Raw genomic sequence first — 22340 nt, 5'->3', positions numbered from 1 at the left:
TACATACTCCGGTACGGTAGGTGGCGCTATGCACCTAAAGTTGGTATTGCAATCCGCAAAAAAAAAAAACGCAGAGAAGAATAGAGGAACGGAAGTCGTGGTGTTTATCAGACGTGTCTCTAGCTACCTAGCGAGCTAGCGAACCTGAGATGTAATATTCGTCACGTCTTTAGAATAAGCATGGATGTTGCGCTATATTTAATAGCCGCTGCAGTTCTCATTGTGCTGATTGTGTTTGCGGTGAAGGTACGGAGTCAAACAGATCAAGGTGAGCTAACGTTACCCTGTAGCCTTTAGCCTTATTCACCAGCTGGTCGTTTTATAGCCGCAAAACGCGACTATTTCACTCGAGTACCTCTGATGGGAGAGGTACTCGAGTGAAATAGTCGCGTTTTGCGGCTAGTCGTTTTACAACTGTCATAACAACAAACTCTCCTCTTTCGGGCCATCTTTGTCTGTGCAGTTCTCTCAAAAATATTCCTCAATTGTTTCCCTTCTATTAAATCATAGTTTATAATACTGAATGAACGCTGGCAGCATGTTGGAGCCTTCTCGCTGTCTGGGTGTTTTCCTGCAGAGTACTCAACCTGTTGCATAGCAGGAAAGAAATGTGGAGTCCACAGTTGTTGATTGGAATAATGCATAATGTTCAGATAGATTATAATATAGAATATATATGATATATTGGATGTACAGCCTGTTTATGCGCTTATTATATTATCCAGACACATGGTGTCAACATGCATTATATCAAATACTCACCCACTGAAATCACATCCAGTCAAGAACATATGGGTCTGGGATTTCACGTTGTAGGAACCCTCCAATCACCTCACATATTCAGAAATTTGTGGCAGTGAAGAACAGTCTTCATCTATTCAGTGTCAGTGATATGTACTAGCTAGTTAGCATGGGGGCAAGAATGTCTTTCTGTAATCCTTCAAAACAAATCAAGGTCTGGAAAAAAGTATGGATTTTTTTAATTGAAAATGTGACTGCTGAATAAACTTCTATAAATATGCATTAACACATTCACTGCCAGCCTTTTTTATGCCTCCGCCGGCGAAGCCAGGCCGAAGGCATTATGGATCCGGGTTGTCCGTCCGTACGTACGTACGTACGGATGTTTGTTAACGCGATATCTGAGGAACGCCTTGACGGAATTTCATCAGATTCGCCTTAAACATTCACTTAGGCTCAAGGATGATCTGATTAGATTTTGGTGGTCAAAGGTCAAAGGTCAAGGTCACTGTGACCTCTCGAACGCCATTTTCAAGCTTGTTAATGCGATATCTGAGGAACGACTTGACGGAATTTCATCAGATTCGCCTTAAACATTCACTTAGGCTCAAGGATGATCTGATTAGATTTTGGTGGTCAAAGGTCAAAGGTCAAGGTCACTGTGACCTCTCGAACGCCATTTTCAAGCTTGTTAACGCGATATCTGAGGAACGCCTGGACGGAATTTCATCAGATTCGCCTTAAACATTCACTTAGGCTCAAGGATGATCTGATTACATTTTGGTGGTCAAAGGTCAAAGGTCAAGGTCACTGTGACCTCTCGAACGCCATTTTCAAGCTTGTTAACGCGATATCTGAGGAACGCCTGGACGGAATTTCATCAGATTCGCCTTAAACATTCACTTAGACTCAAGGATGATCTGATTAGATTTTGGTGGTCAAAGGTCAAAGGTCAAGGTCACTGTGACCTCTCGAACACCATTTTCAAGCTTGTTAACGCGATATCTGAGGAACGCCTGGACGCAATTTCATCAGATTCGCCTTAAACATTCACTTAGGCTCAAGGATGATCTGATTAGATTTTGGTGGTCAAAGGTCAAGGTCACTGTGACCTCTCGAACGCCATTTTCAAGCTTGTTAACGCGATATCTGAGGAACGCCTGGACGGAATTTCATCAGATTCGCCTTAAACATTCACTTAGGCTCAAGGATGATCTGATTACATTTTGGTGGTCAAAGGTCAAAGGTCAAGGTCACTGTGACCTCTCGAACGCCATTTTCAAGCTTGTTAACGCGATATCTGAGGAACGCCTGGACGGAATTTCATCAGATTCGCCTTAAACATTCACTTAGACTCAAGGATGATCTGATTAGATTTTGGTGGTCAAAGGTCAAAGGTCAAGGTCACTGTGACCTCTCGAACACCATTTTCAAGCTTGTTCACGCGATATCTGAGGAACGCCTGGACGGAATTTCATCAGATTCGCCTTAAACATTCACTTAGGCTCAAGGATGATCTGATTAGATTTTGGTGGTCAAAGGTCAAGGTCACTGTGACCTCTCCAACGCCATTTTCAAGCTTGTTAACGCGATATCTGAGGAACGCCTGGACGGAATTTCATCACATTCACCTTAAACATTCAATTAGGCTCAAGGATGATCTGATTAGATTTTGGTGGTCAAAGGTCAAAGGTCAAGGTCACTGTGACCTCTCAAACGCAATTTTCAAGCTTGTTAACGCGATATCTGAGGAACGCCTGGACGGAATTTCATCAGATTCGCCTTAAACATTCACTTAGGCTCAAGGATGAACTGATTCCATTTTGGTCAAAGGTCAAGGTCACAATGACCTAACAAATGCCATTTTCAAGCTCGGTAACGCCATATCTCAGTAACACCTTGACTAAATTTCTTCACATTTGGCTCAAATATCCAATTCTGCAAAGAAACGCCTTGATGCAATTTCTTCCAATTTGGCTCCAACATCCACTTGGACTCAAGAATGAACTAATGGCGGAGGCATAAGTCCGCGTTGCGGTCGTTCTAGTTTTTTTTTACTGTAGGTAGCTTCTGCCAGAGGTTTTTTTTGAGGATTCTGGCTCATTTTACAAGAGCCGAGGATTATTTTCTGCTTGGACTTTGTGAACACAAAGTTCACAAAAGTACTAATAGAATGTGTGCTTTCTCTGTCTAAAAGAGTTACGGTAGTTTGTAGAGTTAGTAGTTATGTAGATATTAGCCGTTGAGTACAGCATGGTTTCAGCGTCTGAGACTGAAAGCTGAGATAATCGCAGTTTTGTGAAATTCAATCAAACAGACAGAACAGTCACTTTAACCATTTATTTTTGGCATCAGTGAGAGATCAGACATCTAAACAATATAGTTCTGAACGCCCTCTCCTTCAAACTCCTCCCTCCGTGGGCGTGTCTGGTGGCTTTCAGCAGCGTTTGTCACAAGCGAGTTTCTACTGCCTGTCTGAGCAGTGAGCAGCCTCCCTCCCTGGCGGCCCCCTCGTCGGCGAGTGTGGATGGGGCTCACTCGTTTCTTGGGTTTGAGAGCTTTGATGAAGCTTTGTGCGATTCTAGGCTTTATGCTGCGTGTTTCAAAGTGTGTTTTCCACCCAGTCTATTTTTGGAACCCCCCACCGTTGTGCGCCCGTGTGCACCAGCATGAAAGCGTTTTCGCCTACAGTATGAGAATGAGGCTCGTTCGTTTCTGGGTTTTCGGTTGAGCTCAGCTGGAATGAAGCTGCGTGCGATTCTGCAATTTCTGCTGGTGTTTCAAAGTGTGTTTCACCCATAATCTATTATGCAAATTTGCAATCCCCCACCGCCAGCTCCCAGCGCGATAATGCGCGAAAGCGAAAGCGTTTTCGCCAATCCATTTTACAGTATGAGAGAATGGTTTCCTCGCGCGTTCCCCTGCAGTTTTGGCTGGCTTTTTCTAGTCTGGAGAGCACTGTCGCCACTTAGTGGGTCGGTGGAATGGGTTGTACACGTTCGGTGGCTCCAATATTTTTTATAGGAGACGTGGGGGGCGTTGATCCACGTCCCACCGTCAATTTTTTTTTTTTTTTTTTTAACACATTCACTGCCAGCCGTTTTTCAATACTGTAGTTAGCTTCTGCCAGAGGGTTTTTTTGAGGATTCTGGCTCATCTTTCAAGAGCCGAGGATTCTTTTCTGTTAGGATTTTGTGAACACACAATATCTCAAAAGAACTAATAGAATGTGTGCTTTCTCTGTCTAAAAGAGTTAGTTTGTAGAGTTAGTAGTTATGTAAGCATTAGCAGTTGAATACAGCATGGTTTCAGCGTCTGAAAATTTATTCAGAGATAAACTGCTTTTTGTGAAATTCGATAGAACAGTCACTTTAACCATTCATTTTTGGCATCAGTAAGACGTCAGACATCTAAACAATAGTTTTGAACAGTAATTTCCTCCATAACAGCAGGAAACACCCCTCTCCTTCAAACTCCTCCCTCCGTGTGTGTTCTTCTTGGCTGCAGCGGGCGTGTCACAAGCTCGTTTCTGTTGCTGCTGTAACCTCGCGTCACCAGGCTCACTGCTTTGCTGCTGCTGTGCCTGTCTGCTGGCGGCACAGCAGCTTCATCAAAGCTCTCAGAACCCCGTGGCGGGGTTCTGAGAGCTTTGATGAAGCTTTTGCGATTCTGGTCTTATTTATGCTGCGTGTTTCAAAGTGTGTTTCACCCGTAATCTATTATGCAAATTTGCAAAACCCCACCGCCAGCTCCCAAGCGCGAAAGCGTTTTCGCCAATCCATTTTCATGAGAATGGCTTCCTCACACTGCTTTTTGCTTGCCTTCCTCTAGAATGGAGAGCACTGTCGCCACTTAGTGGGTCGGTGGAATGGGTTGTACACGTTCGGTAGCTCCAATATTTTTATAGGAGACGTGGGGGGCATTGATCCACGTAGCACCGTCAAATTTTTTTTTTTTTTTTTTGACGTCTCAACTCGTCGTTGGCAGTCAACCGTTGGATTTTTTTTGACGAGTCAACTCGCCATTGGCAGTGAATGTGTTAAGACGAGATATCTCGTCATTGGCAGTCAACCGTTGGATTTTGTAAGACGAGATATCTCGTCAATGGCAGTGAACGTGTTAAGTTAGTCAAGCTGTCAAAATTACAGATGAAGGTCAAAATACATAGAGAAATCTGAACTGTGCCATAATAACATTATGCACAGAGTTTAAAATGATATGCTCCTCTGCAGAGATGGGAAGTAAATAAGTACGAATACTTAGTTACTCTACTTAAGTAGGATTTTCAGGTATCTGTACTTTACTGGGTATTTACTTTCTGAGAACGTGTTACTTTTACGCCCTCCTTTTTAACACGTGTACTTTCTACTCCTTACATTTTCAAAACAGGCTAGTTACTTTAGTTGGAATGCACGGCAGACAAAAACAGCGTAACATTACTTGTCTCTCGTCTCGTGCTCTCCCAGCTTTATGGGCACCATTTTTGTGGAAAAACCATATCACACAAATTATAGTAGAGTCTTTATACATCTTAAAAACATGTTTTTTTGGGGGGAGATCTTTTAAGTTTAATAGTCTTCAAATTATATTAATATAATTAATGTGAGGTTCAGTTAGCTTTGCACAGAAACAGACAGTAGAAGTAATGCAGTAATGCTTTTTTACTTTTATGCTTTATTACATTTCAGAGCCTGTACTGTTTTTTTTTTTACTTTGACTTGAGTAAACCAGTTGAATCAGTACTTCTACTTTTACCAGAGTTTTTATTTACACAAGTAACTGTACTTCTATTTAGGTAAAGAATGTGTGTACTTTTCCCATATCTGCCCCCTCTGTGATGTACAGGCTCAGCTGATGCAGAGCTGCCACAGCATGAGGCCCGGGCGGCACGGCTCCCTCTGCAGGCGGTGGAGGAGCGAGCAGCTGGCATGCCACGCCGCAGGAGGAACCTGGCCAGCCTCGCCAACCGACGAGCCCACAGAGACGACCCTTCTGACAACGGTGAACACTGGGGACGGACGGGTCATCCAAACTTACTACTAACACATTTTCACACTGTATGCATGAAAAATACATTAATACTACAATGCAATGTGCAAAAAAACAAACATGTTCACACTGTATGCATGAAAATACATTAATACTACTATCATGCAATGTGCAAAAAACATTAAATGTTCACACTGTATGCATGAAAAATGCATTAATAAATAAATCTCGCTCGACCACATAAACAGAACACAGCAAAACAATGTCCCATCACGAAAATACACACAGGGCGCAGCGCCTCTCAACATAAACACACTGCTACACTATTATATGGGCTAGAAGTGATCGTTTTGAGGGGGACATTTTGTATAATTATGTTTTTTTTAATGAAATAGTTGCATAGTATACCTTTAATATTAATGGAATAGTTCACCCAAAAACAAAAATGATGTCATCACGTACTCACCCTTTGGGGGCGACTACGCATGGCAGTAAACATGATCAGACATTTGACCTTTGGGTAGTGGGTTCGGTTACTTAGGGTTATCCTCAACACAACTATATCCATTGTCAGGAATTATGGAGCAATGTGTTTTCACACAGCACCCCAAGTTTCACACATAGTCATTCCAGCGTACAAATGTGTGAGACTTTTAACATTGACATTCTCTAAATTGAGACAGTAAAACATGCTTGGTTTTGAGGGGGTGTGTAGTCAGAGTTGTCCTGATCTCAGATATACTGTATCGGTCATTGTCAGAACCTATGGAGCTATGTGGATAAAAATTGGCGCCGACCTTAAATGATCCAATGTCAAAAGTTGACATTTTCTGGGAAACGGAAGGTCAGATCGCGATGCCCAGGAAGGAAGACTATATGTATTTTTTCACCCTGAATCTAACGCCACCATCGCTGAGTCTACCCGACTTACGGTTGCGGAGATACGTCCGCCCTGCTTGCGGGACTTGTGTATTTGCTCACAAACACCCGGTCCCGTGTCCACATCACTCCTGTCCTCCATTCCCTCCACTGGCTCCCCATCAAAGAACCCATTCACTTCAAACTACTCCTCCTCACCTTCAAAGGCCTCCATAGCCTGGCCCCCCCCCCCTTATCTGACTGACCTCCTTCTCCCCCATCGCCCTAACCATCTACTGTTCCCCTCACTGTTCCACCATCCAAACGGAAAAGCTTTGGAGATCGAGCATTCTCGAGAGCTGCACCCCCCGACTCTGGAATTCCCTCCCCCAGCCTATCAGGGACTCAACCTCACTCAGTCTCCACTTTTAAATCCTGACTCAAAACCTACCTATTCTCCCAAGCTTACAACCTCCCTTACCCTTAACCACCTCTTCCTACCTCCCCTCCTCCCCCCTCCCTCCCCTCTGTTGTGATCTTGTTTTCTATGTACTCCTACTGTGTCAGCGTCTTTGGGTCATTGAAAAGCGCTTTATAAAATAAATGAATTATTATTATTATTATTAGGACTACAGGAGAGAGATAGAGGACAGTGGGGGGTTGGTGGTTTTAAGTCACTGACCAAGCACTCTATTTCAGTGATTGCTGTCAGAATATAGAGCCATTTAACACTTATTTTAACACAAAAACATAGCTGAATCTACCTTTAACAGGTGAGACTTTTCACACCAGTCGCACGCGTATCACGCTCAAGCCACACTGAAGCGATCGTTCAGGATTCTGTTCTATTTTCCAAGCGTGAAGCTGCCAGGCATGAAGTCAATGCAAGTTGTGCGCGGGGGCGAGGCGCTGAGGAAAAGAGAGTGCTTCTTGTGTGACCGGTTCAGCCGCGTGACACTCAGCTTCGGCGTGGCTTTGTGTCGTATGATGTGAACAAACGCTTAGCCTTCGGTTCTTCTTATCAATGTTAAAGTCCCTGGAAACCAAAATCCACAAAAACCTTCTAACTATTACATTTAGGGTCTTATGTGAGTAGACCCTAAAGAAAGTAGTTGACATTAGTTTCAACCCTAACCCCCAAAATCGCCACTTTTCTACAAGGTCTGGATTTCCACTTCCTCATTGAAGAGAGCGGTGCGCGTGGTGCTAAAATGCATGATCTTATCACGTCATAAGATTTAATCGAATCACACGCACGCACGCGCGCACACACACACACACTGACACACACACAGTAGCGATGTGCACTCGCAGCGGCAGAGATCTCTTCCTCTCTGTCAGCGCCGAGCAACGAGCAAACACACACACACACACACACACTTCATCTCTCTTTCCTTCTCTCTCTCTCTCCTCTCTCTCCGTTTCCCTCTCTCTCTCTCTCGGAGGAGACCTGCTGCAGACGGGACATGCCCACACAGTCCGCGGGAGAAAATACGGTCTAAAATCGAATTGATTCTCATGACTTTTGTCATGACTGTCAAACCTAAATTTATATACTTTGCGACGTTCATCATCGTTCAAATTTGTCTGGTGGCTTATTAACATAGGTTCCTGTGATGTGATGAACTCAAAATGCTAAACAATAAAAAAATATTTCTGGTTTCCAGGGACTTTAAGTTCTTTGGCGCAAATGATGACGTGCGTTTATACAGCGCGCGCTCATGTGTGTTTGACATGGAACACCAACATTACACACATAGAAAAAGAGACTGGAGAGAGGGCCTTAAGAGCTTACATGTCCTCCAACGCATACGACCAATGATGTGGTTTTTGTCCGACCATCCAATACGACCATATCATGTGGAGTTTGTTGTTGTTTTCCAGAAGAGGACCCTGTGGAGGAGGACGAGGCGGAGGAGCTGCAGCAGAACCTCCAGTCGGCCAAAGTAGGAGCCAAGAAGCAGAGGAAGCTGGATGAGAAGCAGGCCAGGAAGGCCCAGAGAGAGGTGCTCCGTCACTCACACACCATACACAGTCATCCAAGAAACACATCACATTATTAAGACTGTTGAACGTTGTGACAATGACTATTTTTTACATGGACTGCAATCATCTGAATATTGGCCCTAATCTAAATAAGACAATATTTTGATGAAGGTCTTTACATTAGCTGCTTATGGAATGTTCCATTCATATTCCCGTTTACATGCTACAGAGCAGAGTTCAATTAATGACTGAAGACTCGCGCTAGGGGTGTTCCGTATCATTATCGATATATCGTTACAATTCATATTCATATCGTAAAAAAAATTATATTGTGATATTTGCAATATTCCAAAGTGATGTAATGATGTCACACCGTTACCAGGGTGGGAATTTCATCATTTTCGAGGCAAGGCCATTTGGCCTTCGGCGTCGCAATTTTTTTAGGGCACAAGGCCACATGCCAGGGCACAAAGGCCATTGCTCTATTGACATCATGAAGAGCGATTTATCTGAAATGTGTGTTAAAATGAGCCAATTACCGTACACATCCTTGCATAGGGCAGGCCATAGTCAGCCTGGCCATCGGGAGCACCGGGACAAATCCCGGTGGGCTGGTGTTTTTTTTTTTTTTTAGACAGTGAACCCCAGCGGGGTTTTTTTTTTTTTTTTTTTTAGATATTCCTTTAAATCTGGCTTCAAACTACCAACATTTTATAAAAACAGCTAAAAATTTCGGCTGCGAGTTTAGGTTACCGTAATTATTGTGCTTGCTGACAAGCAAGGCACAATCTTGAAATCCCACATACTTATTATTATTTTTCTTATATCTGCCAAAAAGTTTGTCGCGTAATAACTCCCTCAATTTTTGCGCCACATAGACATGCCAGACCTCAAAATGACCGCCTCATTGAGGACATGTATGCTATGACTTTGCTAAGGGTTTGTGAAAGCGGTTTGGCCGCAATTCGCCATTAAGCGCCATTTTTTTCCCCATTGACTTGCATGGGGTTTGGAAAAATCTTGCAAAATCTTGCAGTAAATTAGGTGTAATTCAGAAACCATAACAGCTAGAGCTACGAAACTTGGTAGGGAGGTGCACTGAGGGGTCTTTTACTATCCCCGAAAAAATTGCACCAATTGACCATATGGTGGCGCTATAACAGCCCTCCTTACCTTTTGGTCCATAACTTTTGAACCGTAGGGTTTATCATCAAAATTATTTTTTCACTGGATTCCTTGGGTCCTCCCGCATCTACTCAACTAGGCCACGCCCATTTCCGTCTGACTAGATTTTCCGCCATTTTGCATTTTGTCCAAAACCGTTTTTTTGCCATTTCTCCTTGACATTTTGTCCAATCTTCACCAAACCAACGCACACATCATGTGGGGACTGTCCTGCACAACACTGATTTGGAAGTTTAAAAAAAAAACGCACCGTTGCGATATAATCCACTTCCAACTTTCTGTGGGTGGGGCCTATTTCACAAAGATCGTCCGATGCCAACCAAACTTGGTACAGGTGTGGACGGATGTACTCTGAGCCTATAGGAGAAGTATTTTGTCATTTAGCCTTTAGGGGGCGCTATAGCAGCATTCAGTGCCTGTCCCTTCTAAATTGTTTTATTTTGAAGGGCGGCAGGAAGTGCGGATTCATTCTCATTATGGACAGCCTTCCTTCTTGTATGACACTTGACACTTGCACGCACGCTATTGTACAGACAACAAACACACCTATACTTGTATCACAGTGGGTTTATCGCTCATGGTCTTGCTCTAATTTGCATACTGTATGTTTTCAGCAGCTCCAACTCTTCTCTGTTAAAAACCAAATGCTAAAAGTGTACTGGAAACAGGAATCTGGTGAGATTTGACCAGATAAATAGAGCTTAAGAGCAACTCTGAGCAGGAGTGTTGCATGTTGGGTAAAGAGAATGATGTTGACACAAATAAGCCATTAAATTAACTATCTCAGAAACCATACTAGGTACAGCTACGAAACTTGTTAGGGAGGTTCACAGAGGGGTATTTTACTATCCACGAAAGAATTGCACCAATTGACAAGATGGTGGCGCTATAACAGCCCTCTTTATGTTTGGTTCATAACTTTTGAACCGTAGGGTCTATAATCAAACTTATTTTTTCCCTGGATTCCTTGGGACGTTCCGCATCTACTCACATAGGCCGACCCATAACTACTTAAAGCTACATTCAGCAATGTTTTTGTGTTCAAATAAGTGTTAAATGGCTCTATATTCTGACAGAAATCACTGAAATAGAGTGTTTGGTCAGTGACTTGAAACCCCCAACCCCCCACTGTCCTCTATCTCTCTCCTGTAGTCCTGCAGGCTGGGCGGACGTATCTCCGCAACCGTAACTCGTACAGACTCACGGATGGCGACATTGGATTCGGGGAAAAAAAATACATATAGTCCTTTAAAGGGGTCACGATTGGACTAGTGTTAATTTTGTCGGCTATTTTTTTATTTAGTCTTAGTCTTAGTCCCGTGTTAAATGTCCTTGTTACTCTGTATCATATTTAGTCAACCTCATCCTGTTTTTATTTAGTCAAGTTTTAGTCGACTAAAAGTTTGAGCATTTTAGTCTCAGCTTAGTCAAATAAAACCATAAGTATTTAAGTCTAGTTTGAGTCAACGAAAACTGTTCACATTTTAGTCTAGTTTTAGTCAATGAAAACTGTTGAATCTGCTGATGCGCTTGTACTAGTAATTGTAATTCGAAGCAGTGTTGGCAACTCTTTCCCAGGGAAAGTAGGTAATGGTGATGCTGCCCACCCGGGCCAGTGTCGGCATGCAGCGGTACCAACGACAAGTGGACCGTATTTACAGTCCCTGCTCAGCCCGCAGCTGAGGGGAGAATGGAGGGAGCCTGGCTGTGCGGAAAGCACTCAGACTTCTCTGGATAGAATGTAGACAAGCAAGTAGCTGTACATTTTGGGAACACAATGCCTCATACACATATAGATAAGACCCTTAGCTAAGACTGGGCGGGTTCTGCTGTAACTACTGTAAATGTTTTTAAGACAGCTACATGTCAGCTACATCTATGATGCTGCAGCACAGGAACCTGAACTGCTGCATTGAGGGGGGGAAACAGTCTATAATTAATGTTAATTTTGTCGTCTATTTTTAAATTTTGTCGTAGTCTTAGTCCTGTGTCAAATGTCCTTGTTAGTTTTTATCATATTTATTCAACCCCGTCCTCTTTTTGTTTAGTCAAGTTTTAGTCGACTAAAAGTTTGAGTATTTTAGTCTTGTCTTAGTCAATAAAACTAAAAGTCTGAACATTTTAGTCTAGTCTTAGTCTTGGGGAAAAAGGTAGTCGACTAACATTTTTCCTCATAGTTTTCGTGGACGAAATTAACACTAATAAGTATAAATTAGGCTTTAGTCCCCCTAATTGCATGGGCAGGGACCTTGCAAGGCAGGCGGTGCATGGCGAGGACAGCAAGCACAATTACATTTTCGTAGGAAATGTAGACATTCTAGTTTTTGTTGTTGCCCCCTCCGAATTTTGGCATGCTCTTGTGTTTGTGCGTCGATGGGGCGGGGGTTGCAGAGTATCCGCGCCGCGGGCTGGTTGAGCTGGGCTGGTCTGGGTAGAAAAGTCCAGGGCCGTTTTTTTGTCCCAGTCCGACCCTGGGGCAGGATACATTAAACTAGACTCAGCTCTCAGTCTTAATCCGTTTCACTACTGTAAGACTGAGAATATTACTATTTAAATATTTTCATAACGTTAGGTGGTGCTGTTGGAAGCCTTGCATCGGAGAACCAATCATGAGCGTTGTGGGCGGGCCTGCTTTCTGGGAGCAGTGACGCTCATGCAGAACCGGTGCTGTCGCGTTTGCGGAGAAACATATTAATCACTTAGAAACAAACATAACCTGTTAATAGGACGTGTTTCGTCCGGCCCCGGCGGCTAGAGGTCTTTCCCCCAGCGATAAGCCCGACTCCCGAGGCTACGTTACAGAGCCTGCTGATGACTTCACAGTAGCAAGCGGACCACTTCCGGGTAGGAAAAATTATTGTAAAATAAACAACCTGTATAAACTCTCTTTGCAGCACATCAGTGTCTTGCTCTATATTGGAACTATGAAACATTGCATTGCCGCTACCAAATAAAATTCTAATAATAAATGTAGGCGTGTCTGCTGCCGGCCGTTCTCGCCGGGCTCTGAACCAGATTTGGAACAGTAAATTCCCAGACATTTGGTGGTTAGGTGGCGCTGTTGGCGCCGCTCACCAAACGTCTGGAAACCGAGACTAACATTAAACTGACTGACCAAACAACTGACAGTAGCAGGCTGGTAGCAGGGCACTGCCAAGGTGGCCTTAGGGATCTCGGGGCATCACGGCCAGTGGGAGGTGCAACGGAGGCCATAGCCTCTGTGTAATTCCCACCCTGACCGTTAACGCTGCGTAACGGTGCGACGTACGCACAGCAACAACAAACATGGCTGAAAGCGGCTCTGTGGGGGAGGAGTTAACTCCAAAAAGGGGAGTGGCTTCAGTCTTGCCAAAGTGGTTTGGTTACAAAAGAGCATGTACAACAAATATTTGTAAGGTAATATTTGAAGGCAAACCGTTTACATGCTGACATGTAAAACAACAAGACTTATTTTGCTCCAATTGTATGCTCTTGAAATGAATAATTAGAACATATTTTTCAGTATTTTGTCATATGACCAAGAATATCGTGATCCCAAAAATACCCCCTGACATATCGCGATATTATTTTAGGGCCATATCGCCCACCCCTAACGCATGCCCCGAGACATCGCGAGTTTCCCGCAGCAATTGAACCTGAAACCCCTTTCTGTCGTGATTCTACCGTGGATTTGACTGCAAAACGTGTGTGCCTCCCAGCTTGGTTTACTGTGTGGACCCCAGGAAGAGCAGCTGCCACCTTGTGTGACAGCGAATGGGGATCCAATTAAACAATAACCTGGAAGGCAGCGCCACAGCAGCAGCCTCAACACTGTCTGTGTGGACGCACACAGGCGTGCGAGATGCAGCCGCTCTGGCCATGGAGTGGGTCCCATGTGTTGGTCCAGTGTTGTTGTAATGTGTTGTGTGGTATGATGATGATGTGTGGTCAGGTCCAGTGGTGTTGTAATGTGTTGTCTTATGATGATGATGTGTGGTCAGGCAGAGCTGGAGGAGAGGGAGGAGAGGAAGAGGATGCAGGAACACAGAGACCAGGAGAGACGTCAGGAGGACGAGAGGGAGCGCATTATGGAGCAGAAACAGGTGAAACACACACACACACAGACACACACACACACACAGAATGGCCACTAACAAAGTGATCTCGTTGTGGAGTATTTTTCCCTCTATTTGTGAGAAACGTTTGCTTTAGATTTCCACAAAGAAGCTGTTGCTCCTTCCTGTGTCAGAGCCTTTCTGCTGTTGTTTGTTCAGGAGGAAGAGGAGCGCCAAGCCAAGGAGGAGCAGGACAGAAGGGAGGAGGAGGAGTACCTGAGGCTCAAAGCTTCCTTTGTCATAGAAGAGCAGGGAGAGGAGGAGCAGCTCACCCAAGACCAGGTCACTCATCAGTCCTCCACTGTCACTATACTGAGCACTCTTTTAAATACTTTAATTACTAATATCACATTCCGGGTTCCGGTTCCCACGGGGCCTTGAAAATAGACTCAAATAGACATGGGTCATCGAAAGTGCTTGAATTTGTTTTGTGCACAAAATAGAAATGGAAGTTGTTTTTTACTTGATGTGTAACAGTTGAGAAGTGTTCACACATTCAAGCCTCTTTCTCTCTCTTTAATTGTTGTCTGTGAGCGTCTGTAAAGCTGCTAGTTCTCATTATACAATTTCTCAGTGTAAATTCACCTTGATCCTTGTCTCAAACTATGTTGGGTCCTTGAATTGGATGTTTAACCCATTGATGCCTGATGCAGCATTTGCATCAGCAGCATATCCCTCATTTGTGTGCATATCCCTTTAAGACCGTGAACCGCGGTCTTAAAGGGATACACACAAATGCTGCATCAGGTATCAATGGGTTAAGAAGTTGTGGGACCCCTTTAGCAACCGCAGCAGCAGCACAGCTACTGTACATCATAATAGTGTCACAACAAAACATATCATATCCTATTAATCAAGCTAACCCAACTAGTTAGATGCTAAACCTAAACACCAAATGTTAACAATGTTGGATGATGATGGTGTCAAATCACACATTTCTTATTAAGAAGAATTCAAATGTGGAACTTTAGAATTTGCTCAGAAGCTTCCTTCTATCTCAAAATTCCCAGAGGTTAGGTTTGGGCAGTCCTTATTTTGAATCTTGAATTGTGAGATAGAAGGGAGGTTCCGAGCAATTCTAAAGTTCCATTTGAATTCCTCATAATAAGAAATGTATGATTTGACGTCAGTTTTTCCCATAGAAAAATGTTCAGGCCTGGAGAGATTTCGAAACGTACCCCGACCGCAACGTTGGGGGCCCTCGCTGGTGACGCTAAACCTTTAGCTAACCTGAGCAATTCTAAAGTTCCAAATTTGAATTCCTCATAATAAGAAATGTGTGATTTGACCCCAAGTAGAAAAAATAAAGCTCGCACACTGCAAAGGCTCCAGTTAGGTGTTTTTATTTGACACCGGTGGGTTACGTTTCGGGCAGCCTGCCCTTCCTCAGACTTGGTTCCTATTCCTGCCTCGAGCTCTGCACCTGCCCTATACAGGTTTTGGATTGTGCGTGTCTCGCCTTTTTTCATGATTTGACCCCAAGAACATCCATATCAGACTGGTCTACACAACTTTATTGCAGTTCAACTTTCCATAGGCTTCCGTCTGTGGGCGCAAAAAATGGTCAATTAGTTTCCCCAAATTCATGACGCCCCCCAATATCAAATTGTTTTTGGAATGCCTTTGGCTATAAGTGCACCAAATGATATGCTTTTACCGCAGAAATGCACAATTGTTACAGTACGCTTAACTGCCCCACTAAATGATCATTTTGGGCTAATAACTATTTGTTTCCTTTGCCACCAGTCACGCAACCTCCTGCAAGAGTTCATCCAGCACATTGAGGTAAGAGTGGAGAGAGGAGGCACTCCGGCTTGTTTTATTGTTTCTTAAAAGGATCCTCATTAGCTGCTGCCTAAGACGACAGCTAGTCTTCCTGGGCTCTGAGAAAAGCTTGTAGTAGCTTCCTGTCTTCACAGCTGAAACAGCACGTGACTTTTGTCCTGCAGGATTCCAAAGTGGTTCTGCTGGAAGACCTGGCCTCACACTTTGGGATGCGAACGCAGGATGCTATTACACGACTGCAGGACCTGTTAGCCGATGGCTCCCTCACAGGTTAGTGTGTACCAGCAGGTTTCAAAGGTCAGAGTGTCTTACCGGATATCTTATATTTTGTTGCCGTCTACTTCTTTTATTATAGGCTTCACAAAGGAGCATTTCAAGCAAAGTCTCCATGAGACCAGATATACAAACCAGATACATGAAACAAGAGCAGCGTTTAGCTTATCGTTTTCACACCACTCTCGCTCACCACCTAAACGCTTTCCTATCTAATCAGTGGGCTAGCTCGGGGTTTGACAAGAGGAAGCCGCGGAAGTGATACTGAAAGCTGTAGTTCCTCGAATGGCCACTTGAGAGGCCGTATCCAAAAAGGAGTCCTTCCGCGTGATTTCTAACCCCACATAGGATAAGCAATAACCACGCCCTGTGGCGCCGGGATTGGCCAGGAGCAGCACTGGAGGGCACGCAGCCCAGCGATTTCATGAACCAACTGAATAGCTCTTGAGAACGGACAGCGATTTCGAGAGCGGACATTGAGAGCGGACATTGAAATGAATTATGGTCACCTACCTTCCTTAGCATAGTAATAATAATAAGCATAATACTTCTACACAATGTACACAATCTACAAAAACATGCAATAATATAAACGGTGTTGTGTTCACGTTCATAGCTCATATAATATAATGTATCATTAATTTCAAGCTCAATTCTTACCCAGAGAAAAGGTACAGCACTGAAAATGTAACAAGCAATAGTTTTTTAAACATCTTTATTTTAAAAGATGAAAAACCCCAGGTGCTTTAGTCCCAAGCTTCAATGCTCCTGTTCACCCCCATGCTAAAATGCCTGACTTTGTAACAGGATTAAGCAGGTTTAGAACGTGGTTGAAAACACGGTTTTGGCCTATTTTAGCTAATTTAACCTTTCTGTGTTTTAAATAACTTACCCATTTAGTATACAATATAGACAATAGAAAATACTATGTTTTACAGCTGCACGATTAATTGTAATAAAATCTCGATCTCGATTCATACCTCTGTGGATGGCAGGATAAACCAGCTGGAGATACCATTAATTCAATTCAAATTTCATTGGAATTTAGTATACATTGGGTATAGAGTGTGTAGGCTGTGTGAAACCCCATTTGACCCACTGATGTGACAGCGCCATTACATCCATTATTATGTGTATATATATATATATATATATATACTAGAAAGCGCTCAATTCCTAGGCTCACCCGCTGCGCGGCCTCGCCCACCCAATTAGCCACATTTAACTTTTCTATTGCCAAATCAAAGATGGATAAATAGCACTACAGGTGAGAGGAAAAATATGTATTTTGGATTTTAGGGTGAGCTGCCCCTTTAAGACATTTTTATATAAATGCAGTGGAAGTGAAGACGTTTTAAGGCCTAAAATTCAGATGATTGGATTTTAGACTTTTTAAGGAGCCGCGGGAAACCCTGTAGAAAGCTTCAGCTCCTATCATGTCCTCCTTCTCTCTTCTCTGCAGGAGTGCTGGACGACAGAGGGAAGTTCATCTCCATCACTCCAGAGGAGCTGGACTCGGTGGCTCGCTTCATCACACGGAGGGGCAGAGTCTCCATCACAGAGCTGGCCCAGGCCAGCAACTCTCTGATCAACCTCACGCCTGAGCGCCGCAAAGCTGCCTGACCCCTGCAGCAGGGCCTTTCAAAGTCTGAGACTGTGGGCCTCCCCTCAGTTTAGTTTCACTCAATTCCTGGATGCCTATGGGATTACGATTATTTGATTCCATAGACACTAGGCTTACATGTACTTCAGATGACAGCAGTACAAAATCTCTCTCTGAATGCATTTATTTGTTTGACTCTGGGAAAGTGGGAAATCAGTAAGATTCCCCAATACTTTTGTATTTATTTGACCAAATAAATCACACACATTTAGGCTATTCTATGTGATCTCCTTTTGATAACAAATAACAAGTCCTATTTTTTTCACTTCTATTCACTGAGCCCCCTTGGAACCTGTTTGGAGCCGCCCCTGGGGAGGCCCGCCTCCCACTTTGAAAACCCCTGATCTACAGTATTCCTGACCACCAGCATTCATTTGGACTGTAAGAATTATGATAAAACGCCAACAAATATTTGACATGACGTAGTCACAAAAAGTGAAACGCATCAACTTCGACAACAGTGACTATGCGAAGATGATGTAGCATTTTGGTCAACACAAAGTTTACCAAGCTAAAATTCTTTTGGCCATTCACTTTGTCATATTTTTGCCCTCACAGACGGCATGAGTGCATTTACACTCGGCTTATTTCAGTCATGATATATGATCTGACAAAAAGTAGACTAAAATTCTCACACTTAAACGAAGCATAACTAAATGTATTTAAGTCAATAGAATGACTAAAATAAACATCAATATGCTGCGTTCGATTAGAACTCGCAGGTCGGAACTTAAACTTCCTACTAGCAATAAATGGCGACTCAACTCGGAGTTCCTAGTGGGAAACTCTGTATGATTTTTGGACCCCCCCCCCCCCCTTTTTTTTTTTTTTACATTTTATACAATTGTGTCATTTGTGTGACATTTAAAACACATTGACACTTTTTATTTTCAAGCTTTCACACCAATCAGCATACCGCAGTAGTTGGTGAAACCCAAATAATTAAACGTTAATGTTATTAACTTATTACTGGTATATTAGCATCCACGTTTTTCAGATGTTGTAGCTCGAATGCACGTAGGTCAGATGACACGTTTCCCAATTCCGACTTCCCACCATAAACAAATGCAGAATTACTCCTAAGAGTAACCACAATTTAAAGCTTCTCAAATTAACATTGGCGGGCACTCACACACTTGGGCAGCTTGGTTAAGGTATGTGCAGCCACACAAGGTCCTGCAGTGAACTAAGTGATGATCTTGGTTGAATACAAAACTGTATTATAATTTAATAAAGTTCCGTTTGAAAGGTTAAGCAATGATTGTCTTTCATTATTCATTGGAGGTTATAGAAATAGAAATTGTGTGTGCAGGATCTTGATTTGCATAGTTACCCACGAGAGGCCTTTTAGGAGGGCCATTCAAGCCGCAAGTGGAGACTGCAGTGCCACCAAGTACTGGTACTGCATGGTACCATCACGTCGGAATGAGATGTTTGGAGCGGGGGAGTCTGGTGCAGCGCACAGGTCATAGACCTGGTGAGACGAGGGAGGAGCCCCGGCCCCTCTACGTACCAGAGCCCTCCCCCGGTTCCGGCAGCGTAGTTCCGGAACAGCGGATTGAGTGGCCCTGACCGCGTGACCACCTTCGACCCTTCCTGGAGGGCTGACCGTGGGTAGCTACTGGGACGTAATTTGGGGCTGGGTCACCTGGGCGAGGGTGTATGATGTTGCGAGACCCGAAACATCCTATGACCCCAGGGTACATCACTGAGGATACGTCCCAGTTATGCATCCATGCAATGTTTTTTCTTTACAATACAAACAATACTGCTGATTAAAAATAATATACATTTCTGGATATTCTTAGTTATCGTAATGGGGAACACAGACATATTTACTTTGACAATAAAAAAAAAGATTTACATCATTCTAACTTATTCTAAGTTATCCAATGTGCCTTTATTCAGAAATGTTCTTATTTGGACATCCTCACAATAAGGAATATAAGGTCATAGACAGATACACTGAATCCATAAGGCAGCAGAACATGTATCTAACCCAGTTTCTGCCATGAAATCAAGATGATTTGGTCCATTTTTGTCTTCATAGATTCCATGAAATAGTCTCTTCATGTTTTGGAAAATCCACTTGTTAAATGAATTATTTTTTAAATTGTTAACGTAAGTCCAAGCCTGGAAAGAAACCATCACAATTCCAAAGGTATAGGGGTGGTTTCAACTGGAATCCTCTTGGTCTTTATCCAGGACGTTCTGCTGTCTCCGAGTTATCTCCCATGTAGAGTTGGTCCCTCTATCCTGAAACCACAAAACCTTCCGATTAAAATCCCCATTGCAAACTGTAATTATTATAATATTGCAACAAAGGACGAGTGCATAGCCACTTAGTCGACATTCCAAATATGTAAAAGACAAGTTTTACTAATTGGCCTTCTGCAGAATAAAAACAATCATAGCTGCTGCACAGTGGTGAGTCAGGCCCATTTGAGGAGCAAGAGGAAGAAGACATCAGCAGAACTTACTGGACTGAGAATATCATCATTAAAGTTGAAATATTATCTTTGGCAAATAATGTCTTTCTAACCCACACAGTACAATCCTCGACTAGGCATAAGCATGTTTATTCTGCACCCCCTGGGACTCCAACTCACAACCTTTGCCACCAATGGCAAGTGTTGATCTAGTTGAGCTACCCGAAAAGTGGGAAGATTAGAGGAGGCTTCACACTATGACTTGGCCAACCACCAAGTGTCAAAAATTCAGTTATAAAATGCTGCATCTTGCGTCAATTATTATCAATATTGCATGTTTTGTTGCTGAAACCCTACCAGATGGGCTATATAAGCGGGCTGGTGCACCACTAAAAGATTCCGTGTTTGTACGCAGTACCGGGAAGAGATGACCGAGTGACACAGCCGCCGCCTGCCAAAACCCACATACAAGCCATCACCATCTGCTGACGTCAGGTCAACATAAACAATGGCCTCTAAATTGTACAAAAACTGTGTCTGTGTTCCCAGCATGATGTCAGAGCCACGGACTCTCGCGCATCGGGAACGCCTGTTAATTGACTGTGCAGTGAGAAACCTAAAGTGGATTCACCATTTCTTCTTAGTGTTGTGGATACACTGTCCGTTTAGATTTCAACATTTTAACAGGCTTCATTTGAACAGGCTTCTGTTGCGGTGCCTGCTTAATTGATTTGGCTAATTGGCAGTTGCTTTTACATGTCTATATGTGCAGCAGCGAGTCGTTGCTCTCAGACCTCGGTGGGGTCTCCAGGTTAAAAACCGCACCGCATTTCCTGGATGTGTTTCGGCATGCTAATAAAAACAACTTGGTTATGGTTTGGGCTAGGCTTAAATGACAAAAAGCTTACGTGACTTTGGACATGGTGGGAGGCGAACCACAGCCCCAATGTGAAATAATGATAGGTGAGTGTTTTCACGAAGAAGACTAACTTCCACTGCTGAGGGACCTCCGTGTGGAGGTCCCGCCAGTTTTGTTTGCAGAGCTGCCCGGCCCCTGAATATTTCTCCAAAATTTCACCATGGAATGTATAGTTCAATCAATGCAGATTCTTTTTTCTTTTTTAATGAGCATTCCAGTAGAATTCTCACTCCTGCATAATGGTCCTGGTTTTTAATTTAGACCTGGCCTTATTCATACCCAGCAGATCTATATGCCCACCTTTATCAGCACACCCAAAGGTGCCAGATCATCCCGCAGGGTGTCACAGGCTTTAAGGAGCGGGATCCTCTCTGGGTAAAGTCCGGGTTTAGCGGCGCTTCCAGGGTCTGTGTGGTCCGGACGGGCGAGGGCGAACGCTCGAACCTGGCTTCTGAAAGCAGTCAGCTGCTCCACGACACCCTCCAGACTTCCAGAACACTCCTCCACCTGGGCTTCCTGAGGACCAACGCAGGAAAGGAGCATGTTGAATCGCAGTTTCTAATCTGACCTCTCCCATAGAGTACCACAGGAATGAGTCCGGAAGACCTGGGTGCTGCTAACACTTCGGGTTCCTTCATCTAAAAGTCTATGGGATTTTGGTTAAATACTTGAAATAAGGTCTGTGGTTAACAAGTTTATGAAACAGCTAACTTTGTGTTCAGCAAGTTAATCTTCACAAATGACGACCACTTTTATGATTTTCAAAGTGTCAATGTTTTTTTTTTAATCTATCGTGATTTTCAGAGAACGCTTCAAAAGTCATCAAAGTGGTCCTCACTTGTGAAGATGATCTTGCTGAACATAAAGTTTGCTGTTTCATAAACTTTTGTCGAACACAGACCTGCACATGCATTTAACCAAAATCTCCATACAAAAAACCCCATTGGCTTCTAGACTCGGGGACCAGTAGCTTGTAATAAATGGAATGTAATAAATGTACAGGTACAATGTGACAAGCTCACAAAATCTCCAGCATGTTACAGCGACAAATGATATCATATATTGTACTACTGTATTAATAATGTACTATTACTCTTCATAGAAGTGGATGACGTTGATACATTCTGTTGTACAATTACACAGTTAAAAAGTAAAGCTACACAGTTTCTCAACTCATTTATACAATTTGGATATAATGATCATGCATGACCTCTGCACCTTTTTGTCCAGCAGATTGATCCCAAACATGTCCAAGACTTCCCTGATATAGGAGAGGATCGCTCCGAACACCGCTGGGCTCCGTGCCAGTCTGTCAGACTAGATATACACAACACAGACCAGTCTGTCAGACTAGATACACACAACACAGACCAGTCTGTCAGACTAGAGAAACACAACACAGACCAGTCTGTCAGACT

General features: G+C 43.4%; 2 protein-coding genes across 3 annotated transcripts in view; one reads left to right on the top strand and one right to left on the bottom strand.

The window, feature by feature from the left end:
- The first annotated feature begins 100 nt into the window (after positions 1–100).
- LOC310772602 (DDRGK domain-containing protein 1-like) lies at positions 101–18778 on the top strand. 2 transcript variants are annotated; one of them, XM_083632441.1, is made up of 8 exons: positions 101–268; positions 5587–5742; positions 8476–8594; positions 13740–13841; positions 14013–14135; positions 15600–15638; positions 15803–15908; positions 17374–18778. In XM_083632441.1, the coding sequence occupies exons 1-8, from the start codon at positions 181–183 to the stop codon at positions 17532–17534; spliced, it is 894 nt and encodes a 297-aa protein (XP_083488567.1). In that variant the 5' UTR covers positions 101–180; the 3' UTR covers positions 17535–18778. The 2 variants fall into 2 exon arrangements, with proteins under 2 accessions (XP_083488567.1, XP_083488566.1); XM_083632440.1 differs by having other exon boundaries at positions 8473–8594.
- A 754-nt stretch (positions 18779–19532) lies between these two features.
- Positions 19533–22340, bottom strand: part of LOC310774166 (putative cysteine--tRNA ligase, mitochondrial) — a 29412-nt gene continuing 26604 nt past the window's right edge. The window contains 3 exon segments of the mRNA XM_083634247.1: positions 19533–19830; positions 21223–21438; positions 22141–22239. Coding sequence (XP_083490373.1) covers positions 19750–19830; positions 21223–21438; positions 22141–22239 — 396 coding nt within the window. The 3' untranslated portion in view covers positions 19533–19749.

Source organism: Poromitra crassiceps (assembly GCF_964638095.1).
Source record: "Poromitra crassiceps genome assembly, chromosome: 3".
In the NCBI taxonomy this organism is placed as follows: domain Eukaryota; kingdom Metazoa; phylum Chordata; class Actinopteri; order Beryciformes; family Melamphaidae; genus Poromitra; species Poromitra crassiceps.
This window is presented reverse-complemented; position numbering and strand designations above follow the sequence as displayed.

What these genes read in the sequence shown, in the direction of transcription:
- LOC310772602 (XM_083632440.1), top strand. Translation starts at nt 181, where the DNA reads ATGGATGTTGCGCTATATTTAATAGCCGCTGCAGTTCTCATTGTGCTG. An exon ending in AGACGACCCTTCTGACAACG is followed by an intron (nt 5,743 to 8,472) that starts GTGAACACTGGG and finishes GTTGTTTTCCAG; the next exon opens with AAGAGGACCCTGTGGAGGAG. An exon ending in CCAGGAAGGCCCAGAGAGAG is followed by an intron (nt 8,595 to 13,739) that starts GTGCTCCGTCAC and finishes ATGTGTGGTCAG; the next exon opens with GCAGAGCTGGAGGAGAGGGA.